The sequence below is a fragment of the Panthera uncia genome, chromosome F2 (genome assembly GCF_023721935.1).
Source record: "Panthera uncia isolate 11264 chromosome F2, Puncia_PCG_1.0, whole genome shotgun sequence".
Classification (NCBI taxonomy): Eukaryota; Metazoa; Chordata; class Mammalia; order Carnivora; family Felidae; genus Panthera; species Panthera uncia.
The window spans coordinates 36,365,646-36,386,027 of NC_064812.1; the positions used below are offsets into that span (position 1 = coordinate 36,365,646).

The window sequence follows — 20,382 nt, forward strand, 5'->3', positions numbered from 1 at the left end:
TTCTTTCCCCCAGCAGTCATTGTCCCTGCTTGCTTGACTCTGGATACTCAAAGTCTACTACCTTTAAGCTCAGCCAGTATGTTAGGAAATACTCCCTTCAGCAGCCTATGGAGTTTGAAAGTGGTACAGCAGGCCAAAAGATCTTGAACAAGCCCTAGGTGCCCATCCCATGTGGACTTCAGGTTGAGATCTCCCTATTCACCCCTATGTGGTCCGTCCACAAGCCTATCTGGCCTGGTCCCTGAAGTTAGGATACAAAAAAAAAAAGTCACCTCCAACGTGCCTGGCTTCACGCTCCCTGGTAGGAATATAGATAAATAGGACATTGGCTGTCTTTTAGACCTTACAACTTATTTTGGAGTTTACCACTATCTGGGGAGATAGCTCATAAATAGACTCTCTTAATATAACAGGGTAAATGTAGTGGCAGAGAGGTGGTCAGGCTGAAGCCCAGAGGAAGGGTACCCAGCCCAATCTCGTGGTCAGGGAAGGGTGATGAGATGAGGGATAGTCTGAGAGCTGGACAGAACCAGGAGAGTTGTAGCTCAGAAGCCAAGAGAGTAGGTTTCAAAAAAGAGAAGGAGCAAAACAGGGTCAGATCCTACAAAGGTCGAGCAAATGGACCTCAAGAGAATCCACTGGATTTGTCAAAGAGAGGAGGGATCATTGGCAGGGCAGATTGAGTGTGGACATGGAGGTGAGAGACATATCCTAGTTGGTTGAGGAATTAAGGAGAAACAAGACGTGGAAATAAGAAGCTTGGCGTCTTAGAGAGGAATATGTCATTAAGGGAAAGTTTGATTAAAAAAATTTTTTAATGTTTATTTTTGAGAGAGAGAGAGAGAGAGAGAGAGATGGAGCGTGAGTGGGGGAGGGGCAGAGAGAGAGGGAGACACAGAATGTGAAGCAGGCTCCAGGCTCAGAGCTGTCAGCACAGAGCCTGACGCGGGGGGCTGGAACTCACAGACCCCGAGATCATGACCTGAGCCGAAGTTGGATGCTCACCAACTGAGCCACCCAGGTGCCCCTAGTTTGATTTTTTGATCAGAAAGACGGGTTTCTAATCTGAGAGAGAGGAGCTCTTGGAAATTTTCTATTTTCCAAGAACTATTTTCTCTTGGAAATAAAGAGAAATAGGTGATCGGTGGATCAATGGAACAGGTTCTTGGTTCCAATTCCAGATCCCACTCCTGTTTCCTCTTGAAGTAGGATCTGACTCCCTCTCTCGATTCTAGTGGTTCCCTCCCCTCAGGGGTGGGCTTTGCTTGTAACCTCCCTTGCAAACACTCAACTCTACCTCCCTAAAATAGGACGACATCCACTGGTTGTCACGAACGACAGTTGCACAGAAGTCCTGATTGACCAGCTTCCTTCCCAAAGTGCTTATTAATCCACAAAGAGTTGATATATTTTTCCAGTGATTACAATACTTTTGTCTACCATGTAGGGCATCCATTTCCTGTGTCAAGGTGCCCTGGAGGCTCAACTGTTAATTGGACTTATCAATTAGTAAGTTGCTTACTCAAAATGGCTTTGTAACAGAGAAGTCTTTTGAGAGTTATTTATTTTAAGAGAGAGCGCAGGCGAGGAGCAGAGAGGGAGGAGCAGGGTGAAGGGGGAGAGAGGATCCCAAGCAGGTTCCATGCTATCAGCGCAGAGCCCATGATGGGGCTCACTCTCACAAACCACGAGATCATGACCTGAGCCAAAATCAAGAGTCGGACGCTCACCCACTTAACCAATTTAGCCACCCAAGGGCCCATCTTGTGAGATTTAATCCAGGTTCTAGTGAAACCTGAGCGTGAGCTCTTTCCAATGACTGAAGTACAAACTTCACCCTTGTCAAACTCTTGCTCTCTGAAAAAATTTTCTAGACTCTAAGGAGACCTTTTTTTTCATCCTTGTTATTTACAATCATCTTTTAGTCGAGGTCCACCAAGCTGTACCCTCATCTTCCTTTACCAGAAATATATGTAAAAGCCCCCAGATAATCTGAATAATTGTATATGGTTTTGGGTAGTTTTAATTCTTGCTGTAGACCAATTTCCAAGTTTTTGGAGGTGACCTCCCTTCACCCTCCTCTATTGAGGACACCTCTTCTTTTATCCCTGTTTTCTATTATCTGTTTTAGTAATTTAATAGAAATATTAAAATGAAGTTATGTTTTCTTTCAAAGTACAATAATGGAATTTCCACTCTCATTTAAGAAAAACAAATTTAGAATCTAATAGAAAATTGTCACAGGCAGACAAAATGCTGGGATTGGATGTTTATTGTACTGATTTTAACACTGATATTTACAATTACTGAAGAGCTCTTCATAAGCTTCTTGAGGACAGGAATTTGTCTTTATCTGTCATGTATCTTCCTTATTTACAGATACAGTACTCTCCACTCAGTAGGCGTTCAATAAATATATTGATGGATTGATTTAACCAGAGTTCTAATAGATTGAATGGTAATAGACGTGTCTCCCTAATGCACAATCCAAAGTTTTGCTCTTTTGCCTAATAAGGCACATGAGGCAGCGTGTTTTTCAAACATATTATCTTCTTCCTACCAAGATAGGGGCAAAATACCACTCATGCGGGATTCTGCTGGTTTAAATTTTAATTGAATGAAAATAAAGCACCCAGTCCACACCTGGCAATGTATCTGGCATGCATTAGAGTTTATTGAATTAAAGAATAAATTGGGCAATCATTTAACTTGAGATTGTTCCCTTAAAAGTAAAATAAAATTATTACTACGTGCTCCACCACCCACACAAGATTGCTGTAGGGAACAAATGATAGGATGTTTATGCAAGTGCTTTAAAAACTGTAAAGTACGTTACTACTTTAAAGTGGGAATTTGAATGTTGACCTAATGTCATTCCTATAAACTGGTATTTTTTTATGGCCATCAATTTATTAAATTTGACATTTCTATTAAAGTCCAAAACTAATGTATAAAATTGTTTTAAACATTTGCAATACTGCATTGAAACGATTCCTAATGTTGCCTGCTTGAGGGTCTGTGCTATGTACGAATGTGAGACTCCTACTGTACGGAAAAACATTAATTTTTCTTGAGTCCTGTATTCTACCCCAAAGAAATTTCAACTAGAAATAGCACGAATCAATGATTCCAACCCAGCAACTCAAGTTAATAGTGATCACGATTCTTTAAAAAGGGAAGCGGACAAAGACACCGAAACAGTTTTCCCAGATTAAAGCCACTTTGACTAACGGCAGCGTCCGGTGGAGACCGAGGTGAGTCCAGGACTCGGAAACCAGGGGACGAGAAGCCCAAAGACCCCTCCCCTCCCCCCCCTTCCCCCCCCCCCCCCCCCCGCCTCTACTGGAAGCACCGCGGGGCGACGACCGGGATCCAGCGCCAGGACGGTTGGGGGTCCCCGAGCGGGCGGCCAGGACCCGCGGCCAGTTGGGAGTCAGCGAGCGCCTCGGCCGTTGGGGACTCCAGCTCCCAGCAGGCACCGCTTCCGCGGCCGACGCGCGTGGCGGCGCTGCCCGCTGGGACTCGTAGTGCGGTCCGGGTAGGAGAAAGGGGAGCCAGCCCCGGCTCCTTTCACGCACGTTTCAGAAACTGGGTCTGGAAGGGGCCACGCCGGCCCACCTGCGCCCGGCGTCCCTCCGCGGCGGGGGCGAGCGGAACAGGGCGGGCCACGGCGGGAAAGGCCCTGACGGCCGTGCACGTGGGGGGTGGTTAGCGCCTAGGAACCCGGAAGCCCCGCGCACCGCCCACCGCCGCAGTGACGGGTTAACGCTTCTCCGGGGTGGAGGTGGGGGCGGGTGTGTGGAAAGAGAGGCCGTCCCAACCCGACTCCTCTGAGAGCCGCTCGCGAGCCAGCCCTCCCCTCCCCCGCGAACCCTACGCAGCACAGGCCCCGCCCCTCGGCCGCGGCGCGTGCGCAGAAGCCCCGCCCCTCCGCCCCAGCCCCACCCCCACACCCGCAGCAGCCGCCGCCGCCACCTCTCCCTTCCTCTCTGCTCTTTCCTCCTCCTGTTTTCTTTTCCCTCCTCCCCCTCGCCTCCTTTTCTCCTCCTCCTCCGGCGCTGACGCTCGCGTAGGGCCCTGGCGTCAGACGCGCGGGGGCGGGGCGAGTGCGGCGGGGGGTATAAGTAGAGGGTGCAGGAGGCGGTGCTTCCCCTTCTCCCCGGCGGTTAGTGCTGAGAGTGCGGAGTGTGTGCTCCGGGCTCGGAACACACATTTATTATTAAAAAAACCCAAAAAAAATCTAAAAAAATCTTTTAAAAAACCCAAAAAAAATTAACAAAAAATCCGCGTCTCCCCCGCCGGAGACTTTTATTTTTTTTTCTTCCTCTTTTATAAAATAACCCGGTGAAGCAGCCGAGACCGACCCGCCCGCCCGCCCGCGGCCCCGCAGCAGCTCCAAGAAGGAACCAAGAGACCGAGGCCTTCCCGCTGCCTGGACCCGACACCGCCACCCTCGCTCCTCAGCCGGCAGCCAGCAGCCAGCAGCCAGCGGCAGCCGATCGACCCCGTTCTGCGGCCGTTGAGTAGTTTTCGATTCCGGTTGATTTTTGTCCCTCTGCGCTTGCCCCCGCTCCCCTCCCCCCGGCTCCGGCCCCCGGCCCCAGCACTCGCTCTCCTCCTCTCACGGAAAGGTCGCGGCCTGTGGCCCTGCGGGCAGCCGTGCCGAGATGAACCCCAGCGCCCCCAGCTACCCCATGGCCTCGCTCTACGTGGGGGACCTACACCCCGACGTGACCGAGGCGATGCTCTACGAGAAGTTCAGCCCGGCCGGGCCCATCCTCTCCATCCGGGTCTGCAGGGACATGATCACCCGCCGCTCCTTGGGCTACGCGTATGTGAACTTCCAGCAGCCGGCGGACGGTGAGAGCCGGGCCCGGCGGGCGGGCGGGCGGCCATGAGGCGCAGGCGGCGGCGGGCTGGCTAGGCCGACGGGCCCGGGGGAGGGGGGCGGGAGGGCATGTCAGCCCCCCACGGCCGGCGGGGAGAGGCTCGGGCGCCGGGACCCCCGCTCCCGGTGCCCGCGGGGACCCGCGCTGCCGGCAGCCGCACGCCTGGCCACTTCCTCCTTTGCGACCATTTTCTCGGCCTCAGCCGCTCTCAAACTTTAGGGTGATGACGCGCCGGGAGGTTGGGTGAGATTGGGTTCTTCCACCGCGCTCCCGCCAGTAGCTGCGGGATTCTGGGGCGTCGGGAGTCGAGTCCCCTTCTCCGGTAATAGGTGAAGGCGCTCCCACCACCCGGGCTCTTGCCGGCGCCCCAGGACCCGCAGGCCGGCGCCCCAGGACCCGCAGGAAGTGCGATTCGGTGCTCGAAAAATACCACGTGTTGAACCCTGTAACCTCACAGGCCCGAGGCCTGTTTCTGCTACTGGCCCAATCGCCTGGGGGAGCCACAGGACCTTAGAATAAAGTTAATTTGGTGATGTGGTGGTCCTTGGGTTTCTGAATCCGTTCTTAATCACTTGTCAGTGACCGGTGGCTCTAGAGATGTAAATTACCAGATGAGACACGCGTTTGGGGGTTTCCCCGAGTTCAAGCATTTCTCACTCTAATACGAACAGCAGAATGGTAGAAGCAGAGGTTGCGGAGTATGGCCCTTTTGAAATCAACTGCTCAAGCAGTGTGGGTCATTTTGAATGTTTTATCCAAATTAGTTTCATAATAGTAATTTGTTCAGAATGTTTTTTCCTTCCTGTGCTTTTGAGAGGTTTTCCTTAAAACGTATTCACCAATTTTGGCTGTGAACTGTTACAAGTGTAGTGTGGACTGGACCATTATACTTAGTAGCATTCAGGTAGTAAAGGTTTGTTTTTTAAAGTGGTCCAGAACATCCGTACATTATGGGAAATTGCACAAAATAACAGATGAGAATAAGATTGAAATTCATGGAGAGAAATGTGGCTAACCTTGTATTTTTATTTTGAAGTTAAACCATTCACAAAAAACAATTTGGCAAACCGATAAGATAATGTGGCGTGGTGATGAGTTACCAGGATTTTCTTTCATATCTGGATGTATGACTTCTAAAAGTTGACTTCTAAAAGTCAGCTTCAGTTGACTTTATGGCCCAATTTGTTTTTTTTCCCCAAGCTGCTTGGATACATGTTAAGTAATACAAATTACAGGGAGTTGGCTTCTAAATTTTTATTTTATTCACCCAGAACTGAAGTTACTTAACGATCAGCTGTTTACCAAGTGAAGGTAATAGCGAGATTTGAGGTAGGCATATTATGGAGAGACCCAGAGCCAGAAGTTGTAAAACTGCACTGCAGCTTTCCTGCCCTTTGGCTCTGTAAGCAGGAGCTCCAAATACCCCTCCATAACAATTCTTCCCAACCCTGGACAAGGTTTGCCACTGAATGAAAGATAAAAATTAGGGGAAATAACTTTGGGGCAGGTAATCACAATTTAGAGTCGATAGAGAAAACTTGAACAAACCCTAAAGACCATAAAATGTGAGTTTTGGAAATGGCTGTTACTCGGTCTCAGTTTAACAATTTTAAAACAAAAAGACCCACTTTTTAGAATTTCTTGTGATTTGAAAAGTTGAACTTCAGGTTACCATGGTTACAGTACACTGCCTGTATTCTCAGTCTATTCCATAGACCAGTACCGTAACTGCTCAAAAGAAAATAGCATTTTTTTCATCTTCCATTTATTTGGTTTCAGTACAAATTACCGTCTTTCTAGTTATTCCAGTGGTTTTCTCTTTCTTTTCCTATTTACTGCAACACTGATGAACTTGTAGAATAGCTTCCAAAAGTGACCAGTTTCCAATTTAACAGGAAGAGGTGACTCATTCGAAAGACGCTCAAGCAAAGTCAGCTAAAAAACTAGGGGAGCTGAGTAGGTGTGGTCAATTGATAATGAGCTGACAGCTGATTGTCACTATCTTCTAGAAACTGGAGCTTTCATTTATAAAAAGAAGTGGCCGGAAAATTTGTCCTTTCAATAATTTTACAGTTACATTGGCATGGAATTTGTAGAAACTGGTGTTTCAGGACTTCAGATGGACTATGTTTTTTCCTTTAGAACTAATTTTTTTTTTTTTACTTAGAATACATTTTTCCATGGAAAGTCTCGATAAGTGCTTCATGGTAGAGGTGGACATAATTCAGTCCTTCAAAGACCCTGAGATCATAGGGTAGATTTTGAAATATTCTAGCACTATCTAGGAATAATGGATTAAATGATTAGTAAATAAATCGGTGACTAAAGAAAGAATTGGTTTTATGTGTCAAAGTGTTAGTGAATTGTGAATATTGTAGACCTGGTATTTCAAAAATTCTGTATTCAGTATAGAGCTAAGTATGCCCAACATCGGATTAGTTTTAGAAAGATGGATTCAAATCTGGATCTGAATGGATGTAGCTTTTTTTTTTTAAGATGGCAATAGGAGGTTGGGCCGTGATTTCCTGAAATCACACCTACCCCCCCCCCCCCCTCCAGGAATTTTTTTTTTTTTTTGATGGACTAATTTTTATATAATATTGGCTGTGGTAAGCAATGAAAAGATTGATTTTGACAATAAGGGAAGGCATTGAAATGCTTGAAAATCTAGAAACTGTTGAGTTTGGATAATTTATAATTGCCTAATATCTTTTATATTGCTTATTAAGTAGATTGTATGCGGAGGTATCCTGGTTTTATATTGAGTAGGAACAAAAAGGTGATTTTAAATTATGGCAGTTAAAAATTGTTTCAGAAATACCGTATTAGTGATAGGTCATCTATTAACATGGGAGATGGGAAATTTCCGATAATTCTTTTTTTTGCCTTATACAATTTAAATCTAGACCAGGGTGAGGTAAGGTCCAGCCATCCTGAAGTTTAAAGAAGTAGAGGCACTGCCCCCCCCCCCCACAATGATTTATATAATTTTTAGTAGCCTGAAAATGTTTCGAAGTAATATTCACTCTGAACATGTCTTTCCTGCAGCGGAGCGTGCTTTGGACACCATGAATTTTGATGTTATAAAGGGCAAGCCAGTACGCATCATGTGGTCTCAGCGTGATCCATCACTTCGCAAAAGTGGAGTGGGCAACATATTCATTAAAAATTTGGACAAATCCATTGATAATAAAGCACTGTATGATACATTTTCTGCTTTTGGTAACATCCTTTCATGTAAGGTAAGCCAAACTGACAGGTAAACATTTACAGTGTTTTAGCTTCTTGTAGTTTATTCCTTAAAAGAGCAACCATACTACATAGGTAGCTTTATTTCCCAAATAACCCAGGCTAGGAGGCTGACAAGTTCTCTCTGAACACTGGGGAAAAAAATGCTAAATCAATAGCAAGTAATGAAAAATTGGTATCCGTTTTTCCCTAGGTGGTTTGTGATGAAAATGGTTCCAAAGGTTATGGATTTGTACATTTTGAGACACAGGAAGCAGCTGAAAGAGCTATTGAAAAAATGAATGGGATGCTTCTAAATGATCGCAAAGTGTAAGTATAAATAGTTAATCATATTTCAAATCCGTTTTTAATAGTTCAATTCATCTTACAAGTTAGTATATTTGTGTTCTTAAAGAGCTAGAGCTGGAGTGAAAGTTAATAAACCACATCTTGGTAGGTTTTGTAATTGTCTTTTTTGATTTGTTGTAACATACAAATAACGGTGAATTAATGTGATTGGTCAGCATTCAAGCCAAAAAGAAAATGAAGATAGGTATACTGAGATAGACTTTTTCAGAATAAGTGCATAGTTAAAAAACTAGGAATCCAAATAGAAACTTAATCATAATTCCTGAGGTGATCATTGACCCATTTTACATTTGAGGAAACTGAGGCTGAAATAATTTGCCTGTGTTAACCTGCTGGTTTGACAGACGAGCTGGGATACAAACCCAGTGGTCTAAATTCAGAGCTTAAGTTGGCTCTTTACTTGGCCTTACTACTACAATTTATTGATGAAGTTTAAGGGTTTGGGTTTTGGGGGGCTTTTTGGTTTGTTTTTTTAACCTTGTGACCCCCCCCCCCCCACCCATTTAAAGATAAAGTGGAATTAAACCAGAAATCTTCATAACTAATCATTCCTGAAAATAAACTTGTTTATTTAAAAAGTTGCTAACTTTTTATACAATGGCACTGATAAAACCTCTGAGACTATTTTTGCTGCAGGTTAAAATTGCAGATTTTGTGAGCCCAAAGAAATTACATCTTAAATTTTTTATCCTCAACGCCAGTCAATTATGTTTAATTATCCAGGCAAATTCAACTGTAAGGCCATACTGTAAATGATCTGAGTTCATGTTGCTTTGTAAACTGCAGTGATAGCATGCATATTGGGTCTGGTTGTTCTTAGAACACCTTAAACTGCATCACTCTTAAAATGTGGTCACCTCGTCAAGTGGTATGGTCAGTCTGTACGTGAAGGGATCATGCACGTGATGCACATGGTGTTACCTATTTGAATTTTGTGTCCCTGCATGATTAAGGAAAGACTTTGTAAGGTGTAAAGAACCCATGTAAGTCTAAGAAACCAGCAGTTGCTCGATATGAACAATTTACAAAGGCTAAGTCTTAGAAGTAGCGCATCATTATTTATTTTTGAATAAGAACATCTTTAAATGAGAGAAATATTTAGCATCATTAGTATTAGAAAAAAATCTTACAGTTTGTCCACATGCTTGGGGTGGGAAGAAGAATGTCCAGCATCGGTGGGGGTCTAGATTACATAATTTATTGCTCTTTTGAGTGTGAAGTAATCCTTTTGGAAAACCGTTTGTGTATGTAAACTTAAGGTCACTTATAGGCTTTTTGAACTACTGCGATTGCTGCAAATCTATCCTAAGAAATAACAGAAAGGCTCATTAAGTTCCAGCATTATTTACAAAAGCAGAAAGTTGTGATGTCCGCAGTGGAGTGTTATGCTCCTGTTGGGAGTGTTTGTAAAACTGATAGCATGGAGAAGCACTGCCGAATGAGTGGGGTGGGGAAGGTTAAGGAACAAAGTCACAGGTATGTCCATTAAAACAAAAGGACTTAGGGACTAAGTCAGTCATGATTTGGGTGGTATTAATGGGAGATGGCTTTTTACTTTGGTGTCTATTACAATAATCTTTAAGGACATGCCCTACTTTTAGGGAAAACTAAAATTTTAAGACATTTAGTCGATAATGCTGCAAAGAAAATTTGCGAAGGTGTTAGGTGTTAAGAGTACAAAATTCAGAAGTATAAATTTTCCATTTTAGGAGATTACAAAAAACGCGCAGGGGCCACTTGGAAATAGCATTGACGAAAGGTTTTAGGGCTTTTCCTTGGTGTGGTGCATGTGTTACCCCCCACTCCTTTATATTGCTAGGCATGATCTCCTTAACCCTGGGTTAGCTAGAAGGAAGGGAGAGGAGTGTGTGTGAAGAAAAATGCTTCCTTTTTTATTGTAGTTAAGAGGTTTGTTCTTTTATGCTTCCATTTTTTTTCACTTAAGGCACTTCTTGTTTTATCGTGTGCTCTTTATTAGAGATTCTGAAATTATCAGTAACAATTACAAAATCAACCATCAGGCTTAATTAATCTGAACTTAATAAAATAGAACCTAATTTTATAGTCCTTACATATTTTATTAGATTTGTTGGACGATTTAAGTCTCGTAAAGAACGAGAAGCAGAACTCGGAGCTAGGGCAAAAGAGTTCACCAATGTTTACATCAAGAATTTTGGAGAAGATATGGATGATGAGCGCCTTAAGGATCTCTTTGGCAAGTTTGGTAATGTGTCTGAATTAAATTTTTACACTCAAAGTTCTGAGTAATTGCTCAACATTAGTTTTGGCTAATACTTTATACTAAAGTAAATGAGATGAAACTTAATATGGTACTTAAAAATAACTGTCATTATGTGGATCAAACTACTGATAGTCCATTATACTACAAAGTAGTATATAAATAAAGGTTAATAGTGTTGTTATTAGCGCAGTAAGGTGTGACTGCATAATTGGAACAGAGTTTAAAAGGTTATGCTACAGTAAGAAGTTGTGCTGGATTTATGCACGTACAGATCCCATCTCATCAGAGGCATGCACACGACACAGCCAACTTAGGTCAGAATGCAGTCCTTAGTTAGGGGACAGGAAAGCTGGCCAGCTTTAGGGTATTTGGCCAGTCTTAAAAGCCTCGTGTTTGAGCAATTTGAAACCATGACATTCAAAGACGAAGCCAGAGATCCTGATTTTCCCGTGATAGCTCCTTGGGATGGCCTTCTGAATCCATGGGATCTTAAACTTTTTGTTCCTCGCATTTCAAAATTAACTTCATTAAATTTTAAGTCAGCGAAGTGTAACCAGCCTCACTTTAGATAGTTGTGTGACCGATCAGAGGATGGACTTTAAATTGAATGCTTTTGCAGGTGATTTGCTTTTCCTTATCATTTGTTGAACTTATTAAATAGGTGGCTTTTTTTTTTGAGCACCTCAAATGATACAGAATTAGGAAATGTAATTTTTTATTGCCGATCTAGCATGCCACATTGAACCCACTGCTCCTTTGAGCAAAAAACTTGTCCTTTTGCACAAAGGTAAATTGTGTCTTGCATCTTTAAATTCTCTTTAGTGAATGGTTTTGTATGTTTCATCTGTCGTTTTTAATTAGAAGCTGTTTCTTAAGTTGGATATTATTAACCAGTTATGCCAAATTAATGTGAGGTGACCACCAATACGTAAATTTGTCAAATAATTTTCTTGGCTATTTCTCAAAGCAGAGATTGGAAGTACAGCATTAGGACCAGAGGTACCTTAAAGGAAACAATCTACCTGTGCCCGTAGCTGTTCCATATTCTCTGTAATCAGATGAGATTTTAAACCTTTTTTTGGCCCCGTCTCCCAGGCTGAGATAACACCCACCTCAGTTAAGTGTCTTTCACTTGGGCGGACGGGGGCCATGTGTTATCAAAAACGTGCCACCTTCTCCCAAGTGATTTCTGTCTTTCCAAAGGTTCCTGTATTCCCTCCACTCCCAGTTGAAAGTCAAGTGGGCCAAGGGTTGAGAAAAACCAATTGTTGGCTTAAAAAAAACAAAAAAAAACCAAATCTGTTTTGAACAAAATAAAATCTCTCTCATTTACAATTGCCTAAAACATAACCTCCTTAAATGGAAGGAGGAATGAGTGTTTCAGGGAATAGAGTACTTAGCTTCTTAGTACAAATAAAAGGTCTTTGAAGAGACTTTTTTTTTTAATTTTTATTTTGTTCATGGCTTTGTTTTTGTGTGTTGAAATTTGAAATGTATAAATGTGTGAAATACCTTTGAATCATCTAAAAACTTTTTTTAGGACCTGCCTTAAGTGTGAAAGTAATGACTGATGAAAGTGGAAAATCCAAAGGTTTTGGATTTGTAAGCTTCGAAAGGCATGAAGATGCACAGAAAGTAAGACTCAAATATACTAACTAACGACAGTGTGGGTTTCCCGTATTTTGTAGTAAGAAGGGAGATGACACATTTCCTTGCTCTGCTGCTGAAATTTACATGCGTTCTGGTGGCTATTTTACATGTATTGTTTTCAGTTACTTGGATTTGATTAGTTTTGAGGGTATAAATTGGGAACTGATATTTCCCCAAACAAAACTTAGTTTTTGTGACAGATCCACCTTTAGCTTTCATAACCTAACATTTTCCGTATTGTTAAAGAACTTCTTTCTCCGTTGCAAGTTAGTAATTAAAGTTTTTGTGATTTCCGTAAGGCTGTGGATGAGATGAACGGGAAGGAGCTCAATGGAAAACAAATTTACGTTGGTCGAGCTCAGAAAAAAGTGGAACGGCAGACGGAACTTAAGCGCAAATTTGAACAGATGAAGCAAGATAGGATCACCAGATACCAGGTTCATTTTTAATTGACAAGCAAAGTAAGACAGGGATGAGCAAACCTAGTTTACGTTCATGTCAGTTACTGCCAGGTAACTGGAGGGTTTGAGAGGGGGGAAGGGAGAAGAAACATGGGGTAAAATACTAGGAAGTGTGCTTCAGTACCACTGTGGTTTTCTTTTTTCTTTTCCTTCAGTTCTCTTTTCTTTTTTTTTTTAGGGTGTTAACCTTTATGTGAAAAATCTTGATGATGGTATTGATGATGAACGTCTCCGGAAAGAGTTTTCTCCTTTTGGTACAATCACTAGTGCAAAGGTAAAGCATAGGGATACTTTTTTACCATTTAGGGAAAATCCATGCATGTGGATATGTATATATAAATTTCACATTAATACACTTACTGGAATTTTTGTCTTACTTTGTAAACGAATAGTCAAATAGGGGGTTTTTTTCTTCCAAAAAAAAAAACAGGCTTTCATTTTTCTGGAAATCAGGTTTGTCTCATTGCTTCAAAAATATATTCAAATTTGAAGTAGATGTAGCCTTGATGGTTTATTTTTTGCAGGTGGTGAGTTCTGAATGCTTCCTGGGGAAGGCTCCATTTGTTGACCATAGTTCATGATTGATCCTCACATAATTAATACACGTAGTTCTATATACTCTGTTCAACTCGTTATTTTCCTGGTTAAAGAAGGCAGTTTAGGGGCACCGGGACCTTTGTGGCTCAGTCGGTTAAGCGCCTGACTCTTGATTTCTGCTCCGGTTGAGCCCCCTCACCACGCTCCACACTGACAGCACGGAGCCTGCCTAGGACTCTCTCTCCCTTCCTCTGCACACATGCCTTCTCAGTCTCTCTCTTTTTAAAAGCACTTTATTAGGAAACTATAATTGTTACGGGGAAATATGTATTCATTAACATTTCATTCTGGGGAGTCCAGTTTCAAGCCCCCAAGCAGTAAAGATTGATGTACTTGAACTCAGAAATTAAGAATTACAGCAATATGTAATATGTGGTTTTAATCTAAATTCTGGGATTTTAAGAACCTCTGCTCCAGGTGTTTTTTTTCTGATGTCAGTGATCCAACAATTCCTCTGTGTGTAAAGTTCTGTGCATCTGTATTTTGGGATGTAGGAGGAGTGTCAAAAACTTAGATTGGTTGTCTTTTGATTTAGAGAGAATTTTATGTCAGCTCTTTGTTTTATAGTGCAAATATTCTCTCCAGTCTTTCACTTACTTAGGACTTTGGGTTCTTTTGTCATCTTGTTTTCCCTATAGTTTACATTTTATGTTCAGAATCTGGCAATTTGATTTTTCAGTGTGACGTGAATTAAGAGTTGTGACTTAATTCTTCTCATTTCTCTCAATGTACCATGTATTGAATAACGCAAGGTCCATTTTTTCATTATTTTAAAATGTTAACCTTGACACACTAAATTCCCATAATTGCATGGGTAGGTTTCAGGATCTTGTTTTAGGTAGAATTGACATATATTAAGTACACAACATAATGACGATGTTTGTGTATGTTGTGAAACGGTCATAATAAATCTAGTTAATATTTGTCACTATACATAATTCTTTTTCCTCTCGTGATGAGAACTTTTGAGATCTACTCTCAGGAACTTTCAAATGTGTAACATAGAACTATTGACTGTAGTCCCCCATGCTGTACATTAATTGTATCCCCAGGACTTATTTTATAGCTGGGAGTTCATACTTTTTAAAACCTCTTCGTTTCATTTCCTCTACCCCCACCTCTCTGCTTCTAGCAACCATGAGCTCAGTTTTTTTGTTTGCTTGTTTCTTGGTGTTTTGCTTTTATTCCCCTTACGTGTGAGATCCTTGGACTGTGTTCCTACGCTACCCCATGCTGCTCAATGTAGTTGTAGAACGTGTTTATTGTTGGGCTAAGGAGGAGTTCTTTGCGTCTCCTCGTTGCTCCTTTAAATGATCTTTGCAGTGTTTGGAAGCTTCCTTCTAGCCAATATTTATGGCCCTTTTGGTCTTGAATAGGAAATTTTTATTTGAAATTGTGAATTGGGGCTATTTCTAAGATTCAGCTGCTTCTCCACCCCACCCAAAGAATAGTAAAGCATGTTGTCCACTTGAATTGCTGAGTCAAATGTTAATGATGCTAGAGTTAAATTTAGCAGGCCCTGAATGTATTACTCAGATATTTAAACCTTAATATTTAAGGTCTAATACTTAATTGACTATCTAAAATCCTACCGCATTTGCTGGCCTACCTCCACCTCTTTACTTCCTGTTTTGTTTGGCTGAGGTGTACCACGGGTGTAGCTTGCCCTGAATATTTAGGTATTAAGGAAACATTGTAGAAAACAATGAAAGCATTAACAGTGTTTACTTGAGTCAGTAGCTGTAATTGACAAGTTAGTAATGCTTTTTTCTTAGCGTCCTGTTCTATCCTTGAATTAACTTTTTCTTAAATCTTTTTGTCTTCTAATAGGTCATGATGGAGGGTGGTCGCAGCAAAGGGTTTGGTTTTGTATGTTTCTCCTCCCCAGAAGAAGCCACAAAAGCAGTTACAGAAATGAATGGTAGAATTGTGGCCACCAAGCCATTGTATGTAGCTTTAGCTCAGCGCAAAGAAGAGCGCCAGGCTCACCTCACTAACCAGTATATGCAGAGAATGGCAAGTGTCCGAGCTGTGCCCAACCCTGTAATCAACCCCTACCAGCCAGCACCTCCTTCAGGTTACTTCATGGCAGCTATCCCACAGGTAAGTTTCAGAAGAGAACAAAAACCTAATGCAGGTTTTCATATTTGGTCACGTTTAGTGTCTTTGCCCTAAATAAAGGCATGTGAATTACGATTACGTTTGGAAAAAAAACGCTTAGAGCGTAAGGACTTGCTGTTTATTATAGAGTGTCGAGCTCGCTGCGTCCCTTGCTTGCTTCTTAATTTTTTTTTTTTTTTCAACGTTTTTTATTTATTTTTGGGACAGAGAGAGACAGAGCATGAACGGGGGAGGGGCAGAGAGAGAGGGAGACACAGAATCGGAAACAGGCTCCAGGCTCCGAGCCATCAGCCCAGAGCCTGACGCGGGGCTCGAACTCACGGACCGCGAGATCGTGACCTGGCTGAAGTCGGACGCTTAACCGACTGCGCCACCCAGGCGCCCCCCTTGCTTGCTTCTTTACCGGACGGGTGTGTTTGCTTTCTGCAGACTCAGAACCGTGCTGCGTACTACCCTCCTAGCCAGATTGCTCAACTCAGACCAAGTCCTCGCTGGACTGCTCAGGGTGCCAGACCTCATCGTAAGCCTTTTCCTTTTAAGTATGGTTGTGAATTGTTTGGACTAAAAATGTGAGACAAATAAGCTGTTCTGTTTCAATGGTATATTGACTTTTTTTTATCATTTAGGGTTATGGGTGTTCGTTTTGGGGATCCTAGCGCTTTTGGTTTCTTGTTTTTTTAAGCGAAATCCTAAAATGCCTCCCCCTTCCTGTCTTACGGAGGCAGTAAATTCTGTGATTTGATTTTCCTTTATGACAAGTTTGGGAATGGATCCAACTCTTAATTTCACATTTGGTTAGGCAGTAATTTTAAAAGACCTTGTTCCAATGTGCGAGGATCAGCGTCCTGGCATTTTGAGCCTTGCCCTGTGGACCAGGGCTGCATCGCAGGAGCACTTGGAACCAGGTTTGTGTATCACGTTCAGGTAGTAGTAAGTACTTATTCTTCCATGAATGAATTTTTTTATGGACTCATTCTCCGGGCAAGTGGCAGGTGAGAGACCATGCTTTAAAACACGGTAGTTCTATTTAGTCATTTTTATCCTTTGGTTCAAACCTCAACTCTAAAACGTGAGTTTTTTAATGCTTTCGGTGAGTTTTTTCCCCAGTTAACGTGTGTCTGTATCTTCGAATGCAGCATTCCAAAATATGCCCGGTGCTATCCGCCCAGCCGCTCCTAGACCACCATTTAGTACTATGAGACCAGCTTCTTCACAGGTTCCACGAGTCATGTCCACACAGCGTGTTGGTAAGTCGGAACACTTCCCGTAAAAATGGATTTCCGCTTTGAAAGCACGGTCAAAGTGCAGACCCGCATGTTCATTTTTTAGCTAACACGTCAACACAGACGATGGGTCCACGTCCTGCAGCTGCTGCCGCTGCAGCCACTCCTGCGGTCCGCACCGTTCCACAGTATAAGTACGCCGCCGGGGTCCGCAATCCGCAGCAGCATCTGAATGCACAGCCGCAAGTTACCATGCAGCAGGTGGGTCTTCGAGTTCTTCCCGAGAAGACGGGCCTTGGTTGCAGTTAAAGAAATAGGACAGCTGGATCATGAGAGCTTGAGGTGTCCAGAATGTCTTGTTAATTGGTGTCCCGTTAATTGGCCGTGTGAAAAAACGTCTTATTTGCCCTATACTGTGGGAGTTAGACAAGCATTCAGCATCCCTTATCCTGACCCACTTGTGTGGTTTGAGAGCTTTGTTAGGCATGGTCCTGAGGGAGAAAAGGCGAAATAAAGATTGGTCTGTGAGATTTGGCTCACCCCCTTTTTTCGACCCTGAGACAAAAATTGTCAACTGTCATTGAATGTAATAGAAACAGAGCTCAAAAGAATGTTCCAGGTAGAGAAGGAAGTATCCTGTGTGGTTATAATACTTGGGCTGTATTGCTGATTCACTCAGCCTCTCCTATTCATGTTTAGAATGCAGTCTTCATCATTTTGGGATTTTCTGGTGATCAGTGTTTTTATGTGCCATCACTTCTGTACTTTAAATTCGGAATTTTCCTGTTTTTCTAGCCTGCTGTCCATGTACAAGGTCAGGAGCCTTTGACTGCTTCCATGTTGGCATCTGCCCCTCCTCAAGAGCAAAAGCAAATGTTGGGTAAGTGCCTTTGTCCCACTTAGTCAGCGACAGAAAGACTGGCTAGAAAAGAGGAGGGAGATACTCAGAGACCTGCTTTGCACCTAAAAATGGCAGTGAAGGTGGTGGGATTGGTTTGACTTGGTGTGTCTACCAAACTTCTTGATAGCTTTCCAGGCTTTTAATTAAGTATTTGCTTTTGATGAATAGGATAATAGGTATTATTACTTGCCATGGATCCCATGACATTTTGGGGACAGGGAATTTGAACTAAATGGAAAAAAAACTGAGCACACATTTAACAACTTAATTGCCTGGGGGTAGAGCTTGATCTGTTTGATAACAGTATCAAAATGGTGGGTTTGGGGTTAGCATTTATTTGCTGTATCCAGAAGTAAGGTTCTTCAACCCAGTTTTAATATTGGCAGATGGCTTTATTCTTCTGATGAAAGGAATTTATGTTTTTGTTCCTAGGTGAGCGGCTCTTTCCTCTAATTCAAGCCATGCACCCTACTCTTGCTGGTAAAATCACTGGCATGTTGTTGGAGATTGATAATTCAGAACTTCTTCATATGCTTGAGTCTCCAGAGTCTCTCCGTTCTAAAGTAATTTAAATTCATCATTTATCTAGCAGCTTCTTATACAGTGTATTCCAGGGCTTTTTATAGCAACTTGAACATTAATAATAAGTGCTTTATACAAGCCATGCACAGTTCTCAGTTTTATTACAAATGTAAATCCTGATAACCACCTGTGGTTCCGTTATCCCCATTTTTACTGTACATGGGGAAACAGTTTGTAAATTTCGCCCTTTGTTCACACAGCTAGTCCATGGCAGAGCTTGGTTTCACGTCCAGCATCCATGCTCTCTTGGCTGTGCTGTTTTCTTAGTGAAGAAAGACACGTTTGCCAATGTTTCTCAACTTTGGGGGAGTTTTGGTGAGGAGAGCGTGAGAAGCGCAAGAGGGTTCATGATTCCAGGACGGTGGTGGATTGTAACCCCAAAGGATATGGACACGGTTGAAATGTGTTCTGGAAAGCAGTTCCTTCCACTTTCCTCTGAGGAAGAGTTTGGTTTGCCTTTGGACGTTTACGTGTTGTGAATTGGAACTTCTTCCAGTGACTCCTTCACAGAGCCAATTTGTTCTTTAGGTTGACGAAGCTGTAGCCGTACTACAAGCCCACCAAGCGAAAGAGGCTGCCCAGAAAGCAGTTAACAGTGCCACTGGTGTTCCAACTGTTTAAAGTGAGCATTACTCCCTGGGGAGTTTCATACGGATTTCCTTACCTCTTACCAGTTTGAGTAGGTTTTGAAACGTCGCAAAAATTTATTTTTACCAGTAATCCACACCTATTGCTGACTTTTTAAAGAGAAGTAGAAATAGAAACTAAAGGAGATTTTAGTTTACTTGTTAGCCTGGTATTGACTTGAATTTTTTCAAACACTGTCAGACAGTGTGTATTTGAATTACTGACTGAATGGGCTGGGCTTTCTGTGTACTTACTCGCAGAGGACTTTTCATAGCTTACACCTTTTCTTGAGTTGCAGCAAGGACAGTTGCCCCCGGCCTCTACTAGTGCCCTTCTTTACTTCAAGAAACAGGGTGATGTAGCTGTGTAGCCCAGACCGGAGATTGACGGACCTTTTCCTGTAAAGGACCAGAAAGGAAATATTTTAGGCCTCGTGGGCCATGTTGTCTGTTGCAGTTACTCTGTTAGGGTGTTAATGTGAAAGAGCTTGTAGACCTGATGTAAACAGATAGTTGCAGCTGTGTTCCAACAAGACTTTACAGAAACAGGCTGCACACTGAAGTTGGCCGTGGGCTTTCAATTTGCTGTTGACAGGTACCAGTAGTGGTTATCTTCTTTTGTTGCTGGTATTTGCCATTAGCATGCTGTGTACTTTAAATTTGCACAGCGCTACATTTGGTACATTTGCATACTGGAATAGAATCGCAATAACTAGCAGCTATTATCACTTTATGTAAGGATTGTTTACTTTTATTTTAGCAACTGGAATCATTAAATACTAGCTTGGCAAGTCTGATGATCATAATTTTTTTTTCCCTGCATTCACAGATTGATCAGGGACCACGAAAAGAAACTCGTGCTTCACCGAAGAAAAATATCTAAACATCGAAAAACTTAAACATTATGGAAAAAAAACATTGCAAAATAGAAAATAAATAAAAAAAGGAAAGGAAACTTTGAACCTTATGTACCGAGCAAATGCCAGGTCTAGCAAACATAATGCTAGTCCTAGATTACTTATTGATTTAAAAACAACAAAAAAAAAAAAAAACAGAAAAAAATAGTAAAATATAAAAACAAATTAATGTTTTATAGACCCTGGGAAAAAGAATTTTCAGCAAAGTACAAAAATTTAAAGCATTCCTTTCTTTAATTTTGTAATTCTTTACTGTGGAATAGCTCAGAATGTCACTTCTGTTTTAAATAACAGAATTGATAACTGAGCAAGGAAACGTAATTTGGATTATAAAATTCTTGCTTTAATAAAAATTCCTTAAACAGTGCACAGTGGTGTTATGCTATTTTATTTCTTTGTAATTGGCAGAAGAACCTCTTCCGTGAAAAAGGTGCTGTTCAGTTCAAGGGTTATCCTAGTTTTACGAGAAAGAGCCAGAAGAATATCCCTAATGTGTTTTTACATTTCCATGTGAATTCTTGAGCCAACGTATGTCTGTCATTAAATGACGAACATTTTTTGAGATGATGCCAGTTT

At 42.1% G+C, this 20,382-nt stretch overlaps 1 protein-coding gene across 2 annotated transcripts; it reads left to right on the forward strand.

Annotated features, from left to right (window-relative positions):
• The first annotated feature begins 3,950 nt into the window (after window positions 1–3,950).
• Window positions 3,951–20,173, forward strand: PABPC1 (poly(A) binding protein cytoplasmic 1). 2 transcript variants are annotated; one of them, XM_049633030.1, is made up of 16 exons: window positions 3,951–4,518; window positions 4,632–4,860; window positions 7,938–8,131; window positions 8,332–8,447; window positions 10,571–10,710; window positions 12,269–12,363; window positions 12,678–12,815; window positions 13,018–13,113; window positions 15,267–15,539; window positions 15,987–16,077; window positions 16,694–16,804; window positions 16,887–17,041; window positions 17,576–17,660; window positions 18,114–18,244; window positions 18,792–18,885; window positions 19,719–20,173. In XM_049633030.1, exons 2-15 carry the CDS (start codon window positions 4,668–4,670, stop codon window positions 18,882–18,884), a joined length of 1,911 nt encoding a protein of 636 aa, XP_049488987.1. In that variant the 5' UTR covers window positions 3,951–4,518; window positions 4,632–4,667; the 3' UTR covers window position 18,885; window positions 19,719–20,173. The 2 variants fall into 2 exon arrangements, with proteins under 2 accessions (XP_049488987.1, XP_049488988.1); XM_049633031.1 differs by having other exon boundaries at window positions 3,951–4,860; window positions 10,571–10,701.
• Window positions 20,174–20,382: the final 209 nt, after the last annotated feature.

Coding starts and splice junctions, on each gene's coding strand:
- PABPC1 (XM_049633030.1), top strand. CDS start 4,668: ATGAACCCCAGCGCCCCCAGCTACCCCATGGCCTCGCTCTACGTGGGG. Junction 10,711..12,268: donor GGATCTCTTTGGCAAGTTTG/GTAATGTGTCTG, acceptor AACTTTTTTTAG/GACCTGCCTTAAGTGTGAAA. Junction 18,245..18,791: donor CAGAGTCTCTCCGTTCTAAA/GTAATTTAAATT, acceptor TTTGTTCTTTAG/GTTGACGAAGCTGTAGCCGT.